Source organism: Bidens hawaiensis, unplaced genomic scaffold (genome assembly GCF_021521415.1).
Source record: "Bidens hawaiensis isolate Kalapana, Puna unplaced genomic scaffold, B.hawaiensis_p1.1 tig00028833_1, whole genome shotgun sequence".
In the NCBI taxonomy this organism is placed as follows: domain Eukaryota; kingdom Viridiplantae; phylum Streptophyta; class Magnoliopsida; order Asterales; family Asteraceae; genus Bidens; species Bidens hawaiensis.
The window spans coordinates 31218-49761 of record NW_027494743.1 but is presented as its reverse complement, the minus strand read 5'-3'; the positions used below and the strand labels follow the sequence as shown (position 1 = coordinate 49761).

The 18544-nt window shown below is 31.4% G+C and overlaps 1 protein-coding gene across 1 annotated transcript; it reads left to right on the top strand.

The window, feature by feature from the left end:
• Positions 1 to 615: 615 nt before the first annotated feature.
• On the top strand, positions 616 to 4356 carry LOC143577855 (putative receptor-like protein kinase At1g80640). Its single transcript, XM_077061582.1, has 9 exons — positions 616 to 925; positions 992 to 1156; positions 1219 to 1472; positions 1540 to 1672; positions 2503 to 2566; positions 2668 to 2764; positions 2947 to 3049; positions 3814 to 4022; positions 4101 to 4356. Exons 1-9 carry the CDS (start codon positions 760 to 762, stop codon positions 4254 to 4256), a joined length of 1347 nt encoding a protein of 448 aa, XP_076917697.1. The 5' UTR covers positions 616 to 759; the 3' UTR covers positions 4257 to 4356.
• Positions 4357 to 18544: the final 14188 nt, after the last annotated feature.

Here is an 18544-nt window from a genome sequence, read left to right as displayed (position 1 = left end):
GGTATGATTACTGTTGTCAACAGAGTAAATGCATACCAGTATTTGAGGTTGCTCGATGGTTTTGGGCTTGAATTATGCTCTTTAGGGTTATAAACAAAAAACATAAAAAATAAAAAAAAACTGAATTAAACTGAACATTAAATTGACAAATTTTCAAACTTTGGACTGAATTGGAAAAGCTATCAAACCACAGGGACTAAAATGACCATTAACTCAAAATTAAAAGGAGAAAAACAAAAATACCCTTAAACTAACGGCATAGCTGGATGCCGTTAGACGGATGGGACGTAATTGACTAAAATTTAAAACTATGAGGACTAAATTGACAAAATTAAAAATTTTGGACTGAAGTGGCGAAAGTAACAAACCACATGGACGAAAATGCCCATTAACTCTTTTCTTTATTTATAATTTCAAGAAAAGTAAACTTTTGATACTCTCCTCCATCTCCATCACCATCACCACAACAAACCCTTCACATCTGCATTCTTACCCTGTTCACTTCCATTAACCTCATTCACCTCCACTGCGTGAGAGAGAGAGACAAACACACAAAGTGGGCAGACAGAGGAGAGAGAAACAAGAAAAACACCCTACCCATCAAGATATATTCAATTCAAAATACATTATTTGAGATCTCACTGTTTCTGTCCTCATTAGCATACGACAAACACATACTAGAAGCTCAACTCAGATTTCCTTAAACCAAATCTCATGTTTTGTTCATAATAATAAAAACACACACACTTACACTTCATTATGAACAAACCTTTTCTTGGGTTCTTGCTGGTTTTACTTTTGGATTTTCAAACAACCTCCATTAATGCAATACCCGAAAGCATATCCGTTGTTTCCGCACCCGAATCCTCACCAATTGGTTCTCCAGTTTCTTCAATTCCGTCATCAATGGCTGACTTCACTGCAGGTACTACTCTGTATCTTCAATTTACTTAATTTTATTATTTTTTTTTATTAATTTGTGGTGAATTAGGAACTGAGGCGAGTGTATCGAAGACGAAATCGAGTAGAAAAATTATTATTGGGCTCATCACAGCTTCATCAATGATGGTGATCATACTAATGCTAACCATTTGCTTATGGAAATGCCGCAGAGAGAAGATGCACAAATCGAGCAAACCGGGTGTCAAGAGAACAGGTGAGCTGATTACAACAGCATGATTTGTTCAATCAGGTTATCATTTTGTGGTGTGGTTACAGATTCCTTAAGAGGGCTTGCATTGAGTTCGTTTATTAGTAGAAGCAATGGTTCTTTGAAGACGGTTAACGAGAAGGCATCGGTTGCGGTTATGGATTATAAGTTGTTGGAATCAGCAACTGGGAATTTTGGGGAAGCTGAGGTGTTGGGCGAGGGTGGGTTTGGGTGCGTGTACAGAGGCCGAATCGATGAGAATTTGTGTGTTGCGGTCAAAAGATTGGATGGTGGTGGTCAAGATGCTATTAAAGAGTTTCAGGTGATTGTTTATTTGTGATTAATAGTTTGTGATGATGACTATAGTTTGTGATATTGTGGTTTTGCAGACTGAGGTAGATCTGTTGAGTAAAATTCAGCATCTGAATATAATCACTTTGTTGGGATATTGTGTTCATGATGATACAAGGCTGCTTGTTTATGAGTTGATGCATAATGGGTCTTTGGAAACTCAATTACATGGTGAGACTTTTCTTATTAATATTCCTTATATTATTAATCGGGTCGGGCCTCTTTTCCATCCTTGGCTGTTTGTCAAGGACGAACACAAGGATTTTTGTCGTGGATGAAACGAGCCAATGGCTTAGTTGAATGGATGTCCATGTGTATCACTATTGACCCTTGGAAGCCTGTATTGCGGGTTCTGTAATAATAGTCACATGTCAAAAATACCCTTTCGAAGTGAAAGGATCAAACTTTATGTGATTAGTAGTTTGCAACTGTGGTAATTGGTGTAATCAGGGGCGTAAACAGCCTGAGCTCGTCTCTTTTAACTTATGAGAGTCGAAGCTCAGCTCTATTTACAAAAGCTCGAGCTTGGCTTGCTTGTTATTTGTTAATTAGTTTATATACATTTATAACTTTATATATATTTTAGTTATAATTTTTATATATAACATAATATATTTAGTTATTTTGATAATATTTTTAATAATAATAATAATAATAATAAATTTTTTTCTTACAAAAATACATGTAGTATATCAAAATGAAAAATATAGAAATAATAAGCTCGTCTGGCTTGTGAACCGGCTCGAACTTGATAAATGAATTTCCGGCTTGTCTATTAAACGCACTTATTTTTAGGCTCGAACTCGTTTAAGTGCGGCCCGATTCGAACTTTTAGCGAGCTGTTCTCGAGTAGCTGACAAACAGCTTGGCTCGTTTAGATACTTAGCTGCATTCAATACAGTCACAGATACCCCAAATGGAAATTTATGTGAATTTATTGAAATTTTTATTTTTATATTATAAAAGGTTAGATACCGGAGTTTAAAATTCTGCCCATACAGGCCCTTCCAGTGGATCCAATTTAACATGGCATTGCAGGATGAAGATTGCTCTAGATACAGCAAGGTGTCCTTCAAAGCCAGATAATTTATTTAATAACACCAATTATTGTTGTTTCTATATTTTTTTATTTAAAAAATATTAACATCTTTGACCTGTCTGACCAGAGGATTAGAATATTTACATGAAAACTGCAAACCACCAGTCATTCATAGAGATCTGAAATCATCTAATATCCTTCTAGATACCAACTTCAATGCCAAGGTACCATTTGTACAACATTTTCTTATCTGTCAGTCTCATAATTATGCATCTCACACCTACTTTCAAAGTTTTAGTTATGTGGGGACCACGTGTGCTGTAATCAAGTCGTAAATATGTTAAACTTGTGGTGTTCGTCCTTAAAATATATACTAAACCTGTACTATTTTGATTGTTCTCTAAAGCTTTCAGATTTTGGTCTTGCTATAATGGATGGAGCCCAAAACAAGAACAACATTAAGCTTTCAGGGACATTAGGCTATGTAGCTCCAGAGTATCTATTAGATGGTACATCTATTTATAAACTTTTAACTACTTGTATTTATATGTAAAGCAGATAGCAAAAGTTTCTTTTAAACATTTTAAAAGCAAAAACCAACCCTTTTCTTTCCATATATTTTTTTATTATAATTTCCATTTTCAGGTTCCACCAATTTTGACTAAATTTTGGGTCAAACCGCTAACTACAGTTTAGAAAACAACAAACCAAACCGGATGGGTTGGCTGGGCCGCCCCTAAAACCGATCGGTTTGACGGGTTAAACTTTTTCTTTACCATGAAAATATTAAAACGATAAGATGTTTTTGAATATCATGCCATACACATAACTAGGCGTGTTCACCGTCCGGTTCAGCCGGTTTTGATGAAATTTTTGGGCCTAACCCGTAACCACAGTTTTGGAAAAATTCAAGCTGAATTGGCCGGTTTTCACGGTCTTACAGTTTGGTTTTTCTGGGTTTAGACAAAAATATTTTTTTTCTTTACAATTTTGTATTAAATTAATAAAATATATAAAGATTGTTAATGAATACAATATATACATATAACTTTACATCCGCAAAACAAAAAAAAACTAAATTATTATTGTTAACCAGTCTTTTCGGTTTACACGTCCAGTTCCAAGTTTCAAACCTTAAACCAGACTGTACATATTTCAAACATGCCAACTTTCTTCAGTTGCAACTGAATTTGATCTCAACTATTTATGAACACACTATCATGTTGAGCATTGCACATTTCTCTCAATTTGAAACTGAATTTGATTTGTACAGGAAAACTGACCGATAAAAGCGATGTGTATGCATTTGGAGTCGTACTTTTAGAGCTTCTACTCGGAAGAAAGCCTGTAGAAAAACTTGCAGCGTCCCAATGTCAATCCATCGTCACTTGGGCAATGCCGCAGCTAACAGACAGATCAAAGCTTCCAAATATCGTTGATCCTGTAATCAGATACACGATGGATCTCAAACACCTGTACCAAGTATGTGAATCAATACAACTTGTACCAAATTTTCATAAATATATAATATACATGCCCAAATTGTAATTTGATGTGCAGGTTGCGGCAGTAGCTGTGCTGTGTGTGCAGCCCGAGCCAAGTTACCGGCCATTAATAACCGATGTTCTGCATTCTCTTATCCCTCTGGTTCCGGTTGAGCTTGGAGGGACTCTAAAGGTTTCACAAACAAGGTCTTCGGTAACAGTTGACACGTGATTTCTTGATTATTATTGGGTTGATCATTGTAATATTAAAATTTGTACAAATGTCTCATTAATCTGTTTTCAATATATCAAAATTTTATAAACTTGTTTATAATATACACGTATTAGTAAAATTAAGGATAGACGTCTAGGATAGTCATGAAATATGTAGCGTATTTTTTTTGTTGACACTTTGATAACGTGGAATATTACGCCGTTAATTCTTAATTTCGTCTTTTATATGTAATCGAATTACTTAACCGCCTTAGCATTTTTGTACGTTCAGAATGTCGTTTTGTTAGTTTGATATGCTTAAGGGTGTATGGCATTTATAAAAATAGTTTTACAAGTATGTGTGTTTTAAAGTTTAAAGAGCTAAGGTTTAAGAGACTTTTACCTACAAATTAAAAATTATTATGATGCGTTGTTTTTATTTTCTAAATATAAAAAGGGTAGTTTGGGTGGGTTGGTCAAAGAAAAAGTTGTATTTGGTGAAAAGGGCCGCAAATGTAGATTTTGTTAAAATGGAAGGTTTTTTGTGTTGCCAATGTTTTGTTTTTGAGAGAAAGAAGTAAATAGCCTTAAAACACATTCTCAAAATAACCCATAAAATTTGGACCGAAGAGATGCGATATTGAAAAATCTTTAGGCCAATAAAATTCTGACAAGTGTCAAACTTTTTCAAAATATGACGGTTTTTTTTAAATGTTGAGGGACCAGTTCATATTTTCCATTTAAAGTTCTTATAAAACAGTCTTTACCAACGGTCTTTTAATGTTTCCTAACGGATTCCCTCATCTTCCAAAAACATGGGAAATTGTGCATTCATATTTAGTCTTTCAAGACGCATTTCGGGTGAATTTGTACAAAAAAAACCATAAATTTATAAATATTGAGGGACCCGTTCATATATTTTAACTAAAATTTATTTTCCAAAGCTTTCTTGCCAGACGGATTATTTAGCTTTCTTATCTAACCCCTACAAATCTAAACACATGGAAAAATGTGCCATATAATTTTGTCTTTCAAAACACTTATTTGATAAATTTGAACTAAGAGGATCATGTTTTTGAAAATGTTAAGGGAGCCGTCCATATTTCTTTACTAAATCTTAATATTAAAAGTTGTCTTGCTAGACGGTTTATTAAAGATTCTTATCTGGACCCTACAAATTTTGAACTCATGAAAAAATGTGCCTTACAAATTTGTCTTTCAAGACACAAATCTTTTTAATTTGTACTAAGGAGACGGATATGTAGTATAATATTACTTGTCCGTTCATATTAACATTATATCTATCATCTTCCTCAATCTTCAATAATTCATTCACATCTTTTCATCAACTCCATGAAAGTTAAGGTTTATGGTGGTATGAGAGGATGGTTTAGGGTAGTATGAATGAAAAGATGATGAAGATAAACTCATGTATATTCTTTGGATAATCATGTCGGAATAGACGGAATCGCATAATATATTGTCGGTGTAGACGGATTATAAATAAATTTTGAAGGTGTGGACTAGGTTTCAACACATAAGAAATAAATCACTAACTCGTCTTATTGATACAAATTAACTCGAAATGCATCTTGAAAGAATGAATTTGAAGGCACAATTTCCCATGTTTTTGAAAGTTGAGGGGATCCGTTAAGAATTATTAAAAGACCGTCGGAAAAGACTGTTTTATTAGAAGGACTTTAAATGGAAAATATGAACTGGTCCCCCAACATTTTAAAAAAATACCGTCGGATTTTGAAAAAGTTTGACACTTGTCAGAATTTTATTGGCCTAAAGATTTTTCCAGATCTCGTCTCCTCAGTCCAAATTTAGTGGGCTATTTGAGAATGTGTTGGGATTTAGGGCTATTTACTTCTTTCTCTCTCTTAAAAAAAGGTTATTTTAAGAATTTTCCCTTTGTTTTTTGTTGTAAAGTAGATGCTTACAAATTTATGGAAATCAAAACGTTTTATTTTTATATATTATTTTTTAACATCGTTTGAACCACATCCAATATTTGAGCGAGTCTTTATGAGTCAGGATACCAACCGGTCTTATTGATTTTGATGCTCCAGAATCCAGATCTAACTTATCCAGTGTTGGCCCAGACAGATCAAACAATCGAATCAACCGAACTTATCAAATAAACGAACACAAGATATTGGGGTGACAACCCTCGACTCTTTTCATATAATCAAACGAACATAACAAACGAACTTCACGAACTTATCAAACGTACATGGAGATGAGACTCCTTGACTCTTTTTTAACTCTCTCAACCCTCACCAATAAAACTAATAATCTAGACCCTATATACAGACTTACTAAACTTGCTCTCCAAGACATACATTTCCTAAACCTATTATAATTCAAATACTAAATTATAACTTAACAAAATAAACCTTTAACTTTATTAATATTCAAGATTAATCCTTCATTCACCCCCTTAATCTTGAATTGTATTTCTTCTTGCATTTGTTCCTCCTTTTCAACTGACTATAGCATACTTGCTTCACCGATTCTTCAAACTTAGCATTCGTTCCTTCAGTGCTTAACTTTAAAGCCATATTGCCATTTCCTTTCTCATCTCGCTTCTTCTCATCAATTCGTTCTTGACCAATACTTTCACGAACTCCAAACAAATTATTCGGGATTGTTCCAAATTGAATTTCCTTCACTTTCATAATCGGTTTCGCATCATATCTTTCTTTCTTTTCAACTTCAAAGTTATTAGGATTACAACATACCTGAAGCTTGATGTTGTACGTCTTATTCAGATTTCTCTGAACCTTCATCAACAATCTCTCCTTCTTGTCATATAGCCTCAATATCCCATTGGCTATTTCAATCTTACATCCTTCTTCATCCAACTTTCCCAAGCTAAGAAGCTTGGTCTTCAACTTAGGGATATAGAAAACATCACAAAACGTTTTCTTTTCACAAGTCTTACTTACCACAGTCACATTACCTTTACCTTTGATTTCGATCTTAGATCCATCACCAAAATTCACTTGACCTGAAACTCCACCCAACTTCGTTGCATAATCATCAATACTTTCTGTCTCCCCCATCTTCAATGCATCTAACTCGGTTCTTAGCATTAGCACGCGAGCCTTTTGAGTTCTTTCTGCACCAAGATAATGAACTCTTAACGCTTCCCAAACATCTTTCGGTTCCGAATACTTAGCCATCTGAAGCATCACGTCTTCAGGTAGGGTTTGAAAGATAACACCCAATGCCATAAACTTCTTTCTTTCTTCAATTCCAGTCATCTTTTCCTTATCAATAGCATCATGCAAACCATTCACACCCAAAATAATTTTCACCATAACCGACCATGATGCATAGTTGGTCGACGTTAACTTCGGTGCTTGTAACACAAAACCACCAATCGATTCTTTCATTGTTCCCGAACTTCCCGCTTCTTTATCACCTGCCATGACACAATCCTAACGCAGTCGACGAAGAATTAATCGATTCTGGTTATCGATTCTGGTTTAACTTTCCCTTTTCTTTTTTCGGTTAAGCGATAAACAAGAAATAAATATGTTGTGGTAACTTCCAAAGTTTCCAAGAAGTCAAACTAATTGCTAAAAGCCAGAAACGGAATATATGACAGCCACAGTGGTTTTTCAAAGTCAACCCACAAAGGTTTAATATTAAAAAAAAAACCACCTGATTATTTTAGGGATGCGTTATTCATACACACTTTATAGGGTGTATGTAGAGATAATATGTGTGTTAAAAGGGTGTGTGAATAACCATTGCCTTCTTTTATTTGATTGCAAATAACGAAAAACGAAGTAATAATTTGCAATATTTTTCACCAAGAATTACTCTTTTGTAATTCGTGTAACAAACCCTTTTTTTTCTTACGAACAAACTTAATATCAAAACCTCTCAATCAAACAAAACTTTCGAAGTGAAATAATGCAAAACTTTACGTATATACGAGCCGTAGCTCTGATACCAATTGTTGGCCCAAACGGATCAAACAATCGAATCAAATGAACTTATCTTATAAAAGAACACAAGATATTGGGGTGACAACCCTCGACTCTTTTTATATAATCAAACGAACATAACAAACGAACTTCACGAACTTATCAAACGTACATGGAGATAAAACTCCTTGACTCTTTCTTAACTCTCTCTCAACCCTCACCAGTAAAACTAATAATCTAGACCCTATATATAGACTTACTAAACTTTCTCTCCTAGACATACCTTTCCTAAACCTATTATAATTCAAATACTAAATTATAACTTAACAAAATAAACCTTTAACTTTATTAATATTCAAGATTAATCCTTCAATCCAGGAATGCCATTAAGGAGAAAACCCTTACCGTGGGATAACCCCATAGAGTCTCAAACTTTAACCATCACTCCTATGCCCATACCATTAACCAAAAAGCCAATTGTGGATAAGCTTTAAAATTTTTATATTATTTTTTTAAAAATAATTTATTATTTATGTTAAACTAAATTTGTAAGATTAAATTAGACGTTTTGTTTTAAAAACTTTTGTCCTACACGTACGGGTCATTAATCCTTGTTTATCAAGATGTTTGGATCAAGGAAGCATAATAATGACGTAATAAACACGTACTGGTCATTAATCCTTGTTTATCGTGACTGAGGCCGTGAGGTTGTTAGTATGTTTAGTTTGTTATTTATCGGTTGTAACCGAATCAAACCAAATTCACATAGTTTAGAACAAGACTAAACCAAACTAAGTTGGGGTTTGTCGTTTTGGATTTAGAATAAATATATTTATTTAAGTTTTCGGTTTCGTCATTTAACTCAATCCGCTTACAGTTTTAGACAAACTCAAATAATAAATAAATATATTTATTCGGTTTATACTTTATACAATTCAAACTAGATATTTGAAACCGAAAACCCAATTCGGTTTTTGTTTAAAACCAAATATGTAATTCAGTACATTACTAAACAGTTTGGTTTGTTTCCATTTTCGATTTAATCGTTTTGAAGCCCAAAATCGAACACCCCTACTCGCGAGTCTCAATCCTATGATTTTTTCATTTTAAAATTTTAAATTGTGATACCGATTAATGAATCAATCTATTAACTCATTCATTTGTTATTCTAGTGGGCAATTTTTGGACAAAGATTATGTATCTTATGGGTTGAAACGAGTAAAAGGTTATATATAGTAACTTTCAGGCCAAACTTCAGTCTATATTGAGCAAATTAAGCAACCTAATTCAAAGAGCCAGAAAAATTATGTTCAAAACCTACATTGGGAAAGTGAACAAATCTTATGTTTATTTAGTTAAACGAACGAACATGAACAAGTGTTACATTAGTTCTTATATGTTCATTTATATTTTTTCATTTATCTTTATTTATATTTGTTCGTTTATGTCCGTACGTTTACTATTTTTATATATGTTCATACTAGCTTTAGAAACTCGTGTATTACACGGGATAAATTAATGTATAAATCACAATAAATAAGTTAATACAAATAAAAAAAAGATAATTAAGTCTATTTATATTATGTAAAAAACGTATTGCAAATATAGTCGTTTTATATCATCAAATATATTTGAATTTTAAATCGAGAATGAGTTGTTCTACTATTGATATACAATAATTAAACTATGTCACTGGAAATAACATTTAAAACAATGGTGCATTTCGATGTGAAAGATGTAGCTAAAGTCTTTCACATAAATGTTATACGTTCCATAACCAGACATAGAAAAAAAACCAACATATTTACATTTCAATCTTAAAAGAAAATATATTTATGACACATAATTATTAAACTAATATTTTTTATATTAAGTATGTTTAGAATATAATTTATGATATTAATAATACAATCAATGGAGATTGACCAATTAATACTATATGTTGAATTTATAATCAATATTATATTTAGAACTAAGATTTTTTTTTCATCAATAGAAGAGAAGTGATTTTGGAGGGAATTTGATAGTAAGAATTAACCTAAGAATGTCATGTGTCAGGATTATTTTCTTTTATTAGTATATGTAGATGTTTATATCATTTACATACACATTTAAATTTATTTATTAGTTACCAGTTTTTATCCCCCGTATTACGGGAGCTATTTTACATTATTCGTATTTAATATTTATATACTTTTTTAGAGTTTAATTTTATTTATTGTGAGAAATTTATAATATACTTAGAGTTTGATTATAAAATGGTTTCACAGATAACTAAAATGTTATAACCCGGTTTAAAAGTTATCTGGGTTTGTTGAGACCCAATACCCGCTTATTTTTTTACTATAAAATTGTTTCTTAATTATAAATAATATCTTTTTTTTAAAAAAAAAATCTTATAATAATTTTTAGTATATCATATTTTATAGGATTTTCACATCAATAATTTGGTAAGAATAACCTTTACTTTAATGAGATGTTATAACCCGTTCAAGGAATATCTGGGTTTGGTAAGACCCATGCCCGTAAATTCGGGTCAAATGCATGAGAAGCTTCCATTTAAAAATCAAGCAAATTTGGTGACTCCAAAAAAAGGGGGAGCGACCACATCGCGACACGTAGGATTCTTATGGTTTCGTTTATATATTATAGATACTATTTGTCCAACCCGCCATTTACACATTTGTTCGTTTGTGTTTTCTTATATTCATTTGTTTTCAACTATGTTTGTGTGTGTTCATTTATAATATATTAACGAACAAATGTAAGCGAAAACAAACATGTGCCATTTCTTTACTAACGAACGCTAACACACTTTCTTTACAAACAAGCACGTACAAGAAATCCGTTCGTTTAAGTCTTTCATATTAGTTTAGTTAAAATCAAACGATTCATGTTCATTCAGTTCGCTTAAATGACTGAATAAAATCAAATTTCAAAATTTGATATGTTTATTATATTGGTTGTTTATGGGAATCGAAACAAGCGAGTGAACAACCTAATAAATGGTAATTAACAAATCATATGGTACGAATTTCTAAAACAATATTTTTTTATGCCAGGACCCGATTATATATATATATATATATATGATAGATTTCTTTTGAGAACCACTTTGAGTTTTAAGAACTCGAAATAACTCAACGTAACAATTTTTTTTTCAAAATTTTTTTACACACATGTAATACGTAAGTGTAATTAACGTAAAAAAAATTACAGTGTTTTTTTTACACACCGAATCAACTTATTACACATGTGTAACTAACATTTAAACTTGTGTAATTATCAAAAATACTTATTCTCTCTCCTGATTAATTTTTTAATAAGATTTATTTTCAGTCACATATTCTATACTTATTTAATTAAATGTGTGGTCTATATTGAGTTCTTAAAGTTCTTACAACTCATCAAGGTTCTCAAAATATCCCTCATATATATATATATATATATATATATATATATATATATATATATATATATATATACTAGGTTAGAAACCCGTGTATTACACGGGTTTGAAAAATTATATCTCATTCATTATCTTATTATATGAATTATGCTCTTTATATTGCAAAAGGTGATGCTGAACGTACATACCCCCTCATTTTTACTAAATATACCTCATCTCTCAAGTATTTCATTAATACAATTAAAACTTTTTTTGTTGTCATTTTGTTATTATTTATTATTATTTTTTTAAATATTTTAGAAATGATTTTTTCTAAATAACAAAATATCACTTTTTCTTATTTATAATAAACATTTTTTATTATAAAAAATATGTTTTTTCCATAATTTTTTTATTTCTTTATATAAAGAAAATCAATTCTTGAACCCTCTTTACGCTCATGTCAGATCGAGGTAGTTGTTTTTTTAATAGTTTTTAGAAATTGTTTGTATTTTTTAAAAACAAATTTCATATTATGAAAGTTTCTTAATGTAGCTTTTTAATGTACATGAATATAGCCAAACATATATCAATATATATATACAAACACACACACATACATACACGGACACTGATGATAATAAAATATTATTTATGATCAAGAAAAATAAGCACAAGAGAGTGACATAAATAAAAAATAAATATAAAAATAAAAATTTTATAGTTTTTGGTTTGATATTTTAAAAGAAAACTATAAAATGTTAAATGTTATAGGAGAGTAATATGTCAAATAAAATTGTTAAAAGAAAGTCTAGAGGAGGGGATAGTATGTTGTGAAAAGTAATATATTAGTTTGGCTCGAAACTCTAATTGATGCAAGTTTGTATAATACCTTACTTGCAAATGATGTATAATAAGCACAATGAATTTCACTATCATTTAACATGTGACATAAAATAATTCACATAATAATTAGATATAAAAGAAAGGCCACTAATATGCACCATCATCAATAAATTATTCTCCTTAAGTGTTGAATTATGTCATTTTAGCAAAAGTTATCAATACATGTAAAAACGTTTATTATATAGAATTAAAGTAAAAAGTAATCAAATGAGATGAACAACTTTCGTATTGCTCAGAGTAAAGACACATAGTGACATATTCTGAATTGGCCATTAATAAACTAAAAACATACAACACGAATTTACACACACTAAAATGAGTTTTAAAAGTTCTACATACATTCTTTTATTTAATTTTTTTACTTTATTTATTACTATAAAATCATAGACAAATAATTATTAAGGAATGTTTAAAATATTTATTACTTGTTTTAATTTGATAGTTTTGACTTTCAATGTTAACAATTATGATGCCACTTGGCACAAAAATAGGAAAATTAAGTGCCACGTGGCACAACAATGTTTTTATATATTATAGTAGTAGATATATATGTATATAGGGAGATGATCATGAGAGAACTCTATTTATTGAGAGAACTAGAAAACTAATAATGAAGTATTTTTAATTTAATTAAAAAAATATTTTTCAATTTTTTTTTCTTTCATCCTTCTTATATGTTGTTATTCTTCACCACAAAAAAAATATAAAAATAAAAAAAATAAAAAAAATTAACGAGTAATGCATATATGCAATACACCGACTTTTTTTATAATGCATATGTGCAATAGTGTGCATTTTGATATTTGAAATAGTGTTAAATAACATATGTATAGTTGTTTGTATTGTATATTTGCAATAGTGTTATATTATATACAAAAATTAAAAAAAATCGATATAGTGCATATGTGCATTAGTGTTGTATTACATATATGCGATAATGTGTTTTGCATACAATTATTTGGGTCGTATTTGCATATATTTAATAGTGTGTATTAGATAATGTATTTGTGTTGTATTATATGCAATAAAACACTATTTTATATATACAATACACATTACATCGACGGTTTTTTTTTATTTTTAAAATTTTTTTTTATTTTTTTAGGAACAATATCATCTTATTAGAAGGAGGAAAGAAAAAAATAATCACAAAATAATTTTTTAAAAATAGTTAAAAATATTTTTTTACTAGTTATCTAGTTCTCTCTTTAAGAGGAGTTCTCTCTAGATCCCACCCATATATATATATATATATATATATATATATATATACATATATATATATATATAGACAGAATTACAAACATTGTCCTCTATGTTTGTACCAGATTTTGATGATTGACCTTTATCTTTAAAATTTACATAATTTGGATAAATTTTTAAATGATACACCGTTTGTCCTTTAACCCTAACCCAGTTAGTTTTTCTTGTTAAGTCAGGTCATATGCAGTGCACATGAGGGCATATTGGTACTTTTACCATTTTAATTAAAAAACATTTTATTAATCAAAATTAACCTTTAGTTTCTGAATAATAAATAAACAATAATGTATTATTTTAACAACAAATTCTAGGAAGAGTTAAATGGTCATTTTCGTCCCTGTGGTTTGCCACTTTTGCCACTTCAGTACAAAGCTTGAAATTTTGTCGATTTAGTCCTCATAGTTTTAAACATTAGCCAATTACGTCCCCTTAGTCTAACGGCATCCAACTATGTCGTTAGTTTAAGGGTATTTTGTCTTTCTCCTTTTTATTTTGAGTTAATGGTGATTTTCGTCCCTGTGGCTTGTCCTATTGCCACTTTAGCCAAAAGTTTGAAATTTTGTCAATTTAATGTTTAGTTTAATTCTTTTTTTTATCTAGAACCCTTAAGAGAAAAATCTAAGCTCAAAACCATCGAGCATCGACCAAAACAGGTCTGCATTTACTCTGTTGACAACAGTAATCATACCCCCCTCGTATTTAGTTTCTAGACATTTCCTAAATTCTCTCCTGTGGTGTGGAATTCAATGGTAAAGTGGTCTAGGCAATTCCCTAAAACCGAATTGTACAGAAAAAACCAAAAATCATTTCTTTGATTATTGCGAATAGTTGGGGTTCAGGACTAACATATCGTAGTGAACATATGGGTCGTATATCACACATTTCCAGGAGGTCAAACATTTAGGTCAAAATCAACAGTGATCAACCTCCTGATGTTGATTTTAACCCAGATGTTCGCTACGATATGTTAATCTCTAAACCCTAACTATTATGCATTAATCAAAGAAATGATTTTTAGTTTTTTCTGTACAATTCAGTTTCAGGGAATTACCTTGACCACCTTATCTTTGAATTCCACCATGGGATAGAGTTTAGAAATCTCTAGAAACTAAATACGAGGGGGTAGTCAACAGAGTAAATGCAGACAACGAGTTTTTTTTTCTTAATATTTTCTTTGTAGTGAAGAATAACAACATATAAGAAGAATGAAAGAAAAAAAAGTTTAAAAATATATTTTTTAATTAAATTAAAAATACTTCATTATTAGTTCTCAAGTTCTCTTTAAGGATGAGTTCTCTCTAAATCCTTTCCCTATATATATATATATATATATATATATGGGATGGATCTTGCGAGAAGTGATATTAAAGCGAGAAGTGCGAGAAGTAAAGGTATAACTCCATTAATCCCTAATTTCACTCCTTTTCATATGATGTTACATACATATATGTAGGTTGGTTGTATTTATGTCTTAATTACACATTCAAACCTACCTACAAACATATAAATGTACCGAGCCACATTCAAACCTATGTACCTACACACATACAAACATACGTACACATATACAAACATACGTACCTACACACATACATATGCACCTACACAACGCACCTACACGTAAGAAAGAGAGTGAAATTAGGGATCAATGGAGTTACATCTTCACTTCTCGCACTTCTCGCTGTAAAAAAACTTCTGAAATGATCCAACACACACACACATACACACACACACGCATATATATATATATATATAGGGGGAGTTCATTGGGGAACCACACCAGAGACATTTTTGTACAAATAAACTTCTACACTTAAATTAAATTACCAAAGTCAAAACAAGTTAGTCTTCCCAATTTAGGGTTCTTCACATCGTACTATAATCCACAACAAACATGAAACAAGAATCAAATGAAAAGTTTCATTGATGTATCAATGGTGGATCAAAGCTTGTTTGTGGCTGGAGGAAAGGTGGAGAGTCCTCTTGTTCGTAGAGGAAATAGTTCATCTCGATGTGCGTCATCTTCACATTCCGAAAAACCCATATTTGAAAGAAATCAAAGATTAAACCAAAAACACGACTAATCACGCGTAAGGCCTCGGTCCAGGTGCCCTACATTTCATGTCGAATTTACTCATAAACACAGTTCTACAAATCAGAGTTAAAACTTTTGTGGAATATAAAACATTTAATAAACATTTCATATCCTCTCAAAAACTTGTCTTAAACAAACATATTTTGTCTTTCATAATAAAACATCGTTCATAAATACTTCATAAGTCTTCGGATGCCAACTTCTTATTTTTATGTCATGTGCCCTCCTCAAGCTAGCTGCCTCATCCAACTCACCTGCGTGTATACTAAAAGTCAGCTACGCTGAGTGAGTTATAGTTTATCAGGCAACATACAATACATTTTATACATTCACATATACGTATCCGAAGATACAATTTCATGCATAGCCTGTTTATACTTCATATATACGTCTATGCAACTCATTAGTTACCAACTGGCAATTTATTAAATATCCATAAGAGGAACATCACTTCATATCCATTTACTATTATCCATACGAGGAACACTATATACTATCCATAGAAGGAACAATCTATATATTATCCATAGAAGGAACACTTTGTGCTATCCATAGAAGGAACATCCAATGTATCATCCATAAAAGGAACATTATATACTATCCATAGAATGAACAACCTATATATTATCCATAAAAGGAACACTATATACTATCCATAGAAGGATTAATATTTATTATCCATAGAAGGAGCACATACTTTATTATTTATTATCCATTTAAGGAACACCAAGGTCCACATTCCTTACATACACTGTCACTTTCCACATCCATGTACAATAGAAGCTAGAGGGATTTGCCATCCTAACTTACTATGTACCGTTCATATACCTACTCTGGTCTCTTCTTTCTATACACATTCCATTCCCTACTTTCATACATACATATATCGTACTAGGCATACTACACATTGCCTTCCCTAACGATGCGTGCAATACCAGAAGATCGTTCACGTACCAACAAGCATTCATTCCAAACATCATTATAATATAACTGTCACACCCCGACTAGGTAGTTGCGGAAGCGTAAAACGGGAATGTAACAGATAATACTGGTATCAACAACATTGTTTATAAAGAAATTCACAAACTAATTTACATCATATTACATGGGTTGGTACTATGTTTACAAACTAGATGAGAATCACATAACTGGTTTACGAGCTTCTTATTCAATATTATATATCTGCGTCTATTCACAGCTATTCAACTTTATTCCTAACACCAAGAACGTAAGCAAATCATTCCACCTTTGCTTTACCTGAAAAGCATGTTAAAACGGGTCAACTACGTCTAGTTGGTGAGTTTCAAGTTTCACGAGTATCAACGAAATCAGTATACGAGTTCGTAAAGTTTACAGTGTGTATGTATACATGTATGTGTATGATGTATTATACTAAGCCACAAGTGAAACCGAAACGAGCTAAAACACATGGCCACCCCTGCCCATGCACTCCCGTTGGCATTTAACAGCCACTTTGCCCCAAGTATGTACTATGTGTAACACCACATAGCAGTATGTAATAAGTTTAAATGACAATGTGCAACTGGGTTAACATGTTCTGGCATACCCCACCGGCTATGTCAGTTGGGTTTGTCAAACCGATAGTAATATCCACACGTCACCAGCACGAAGTTAATCACTTGTGTTTGTGGGGACTTTCAAGTGTTAGTACTTAGATAATTCACATCACCACACGTTTTCAAGTATATAAGTATATGTAAACATGCTTTCCACCCCAAAAGTTCGTAAAACAGTTTAGGAAGTGGGGTCGTGAAACTCACCTTATTGTAGTTCGAGCAGGTAATATACGTCAATAAGTGTTATGCCTCGATTATAACTCGTATCCTATAATTGGTATCGTACTGTTAATACTAGTACAGTGTTTAAACCAAATTGGGCTGTATAACTAGTCTGGTTATAGCTGTTAGGCCCAAAACATGACTATAGTCTTAGATTGTGACGTTGTATACTGTGAAATACTTAAAATCAGATTTGGCTCAGTTTCACCGTTTTCCGAGCCTAGCGAAGTTGATCGTTTACGCGTTTCGGGAATAGGTAAGATCATAAAAACTTAAGTAAACATATTGATTGATAAAATGATTTAATTTATAAAAAATTTTAAGGTTTCGGTATCTGGATTGATCGTAGGGTCCGTTTCCGTTTTCACACGGGTTTGATTATACAAAACACGTACAATCCACCCAATTTGTCCGGAATTCTCGTAAAAGGTTTATTTTTATCAAATTCATTAGAAACTATGGTATTTGACTACTTTTGACATTTTGACATACCGGTCAGTCCGTTAAACACGAAACTGCCGGTTTCGTTAAAACAAATATAGTTTAAATCTTTGATTGATCATAACTAATTACGTACTCATATATAAATTATCGAAATTTTTATAAAAATAAATTAAAATATGGAGAATTTTATAAAAATATTTTCAGAAATTTTATGATTAATTATCTGTTAATAAAAATTCATTTAATGTGCTATAATTGAGTAATAAATAGCCCGTTTATACCAAACGACATCCAAAAAATCCGATAATTTTTCCAAGTGGTCTCAATATCAGGACATATCCCCTGCAAAAACTCCAGAATCTAACTCTTTGGTCAAAATGCCTTTTTGCGCGTTTTTCGGCTATTAAAACTCGGTTAAAACACAATTGCACAAATAATACCTAGACATCTCCAAATGTTCTCAAACTT

Coding starts and splice junctions, on each gene's coding strand:
- LOC143577855 (XM_077061582.1), top strand. CDS start 760: ATGAACAAACCTTTTCTTGGGTTCTTGCTGGTTTTACTTTTGGATTTT. Junction 1,157..1,218: donor ACCGGGTGTCAAGAGAACAG/GTGAGCTGATTA, acceptor GTGTGGTTACAG/ATTCCTTAAGAGGGCTTGCA. Junction 3,050..3,813: donor TCCAGAGTATCTATTAGATG/GTACATCTATTT, acceptor TGATTTGTACAG/GAAAACTGACCGATAAAAGC.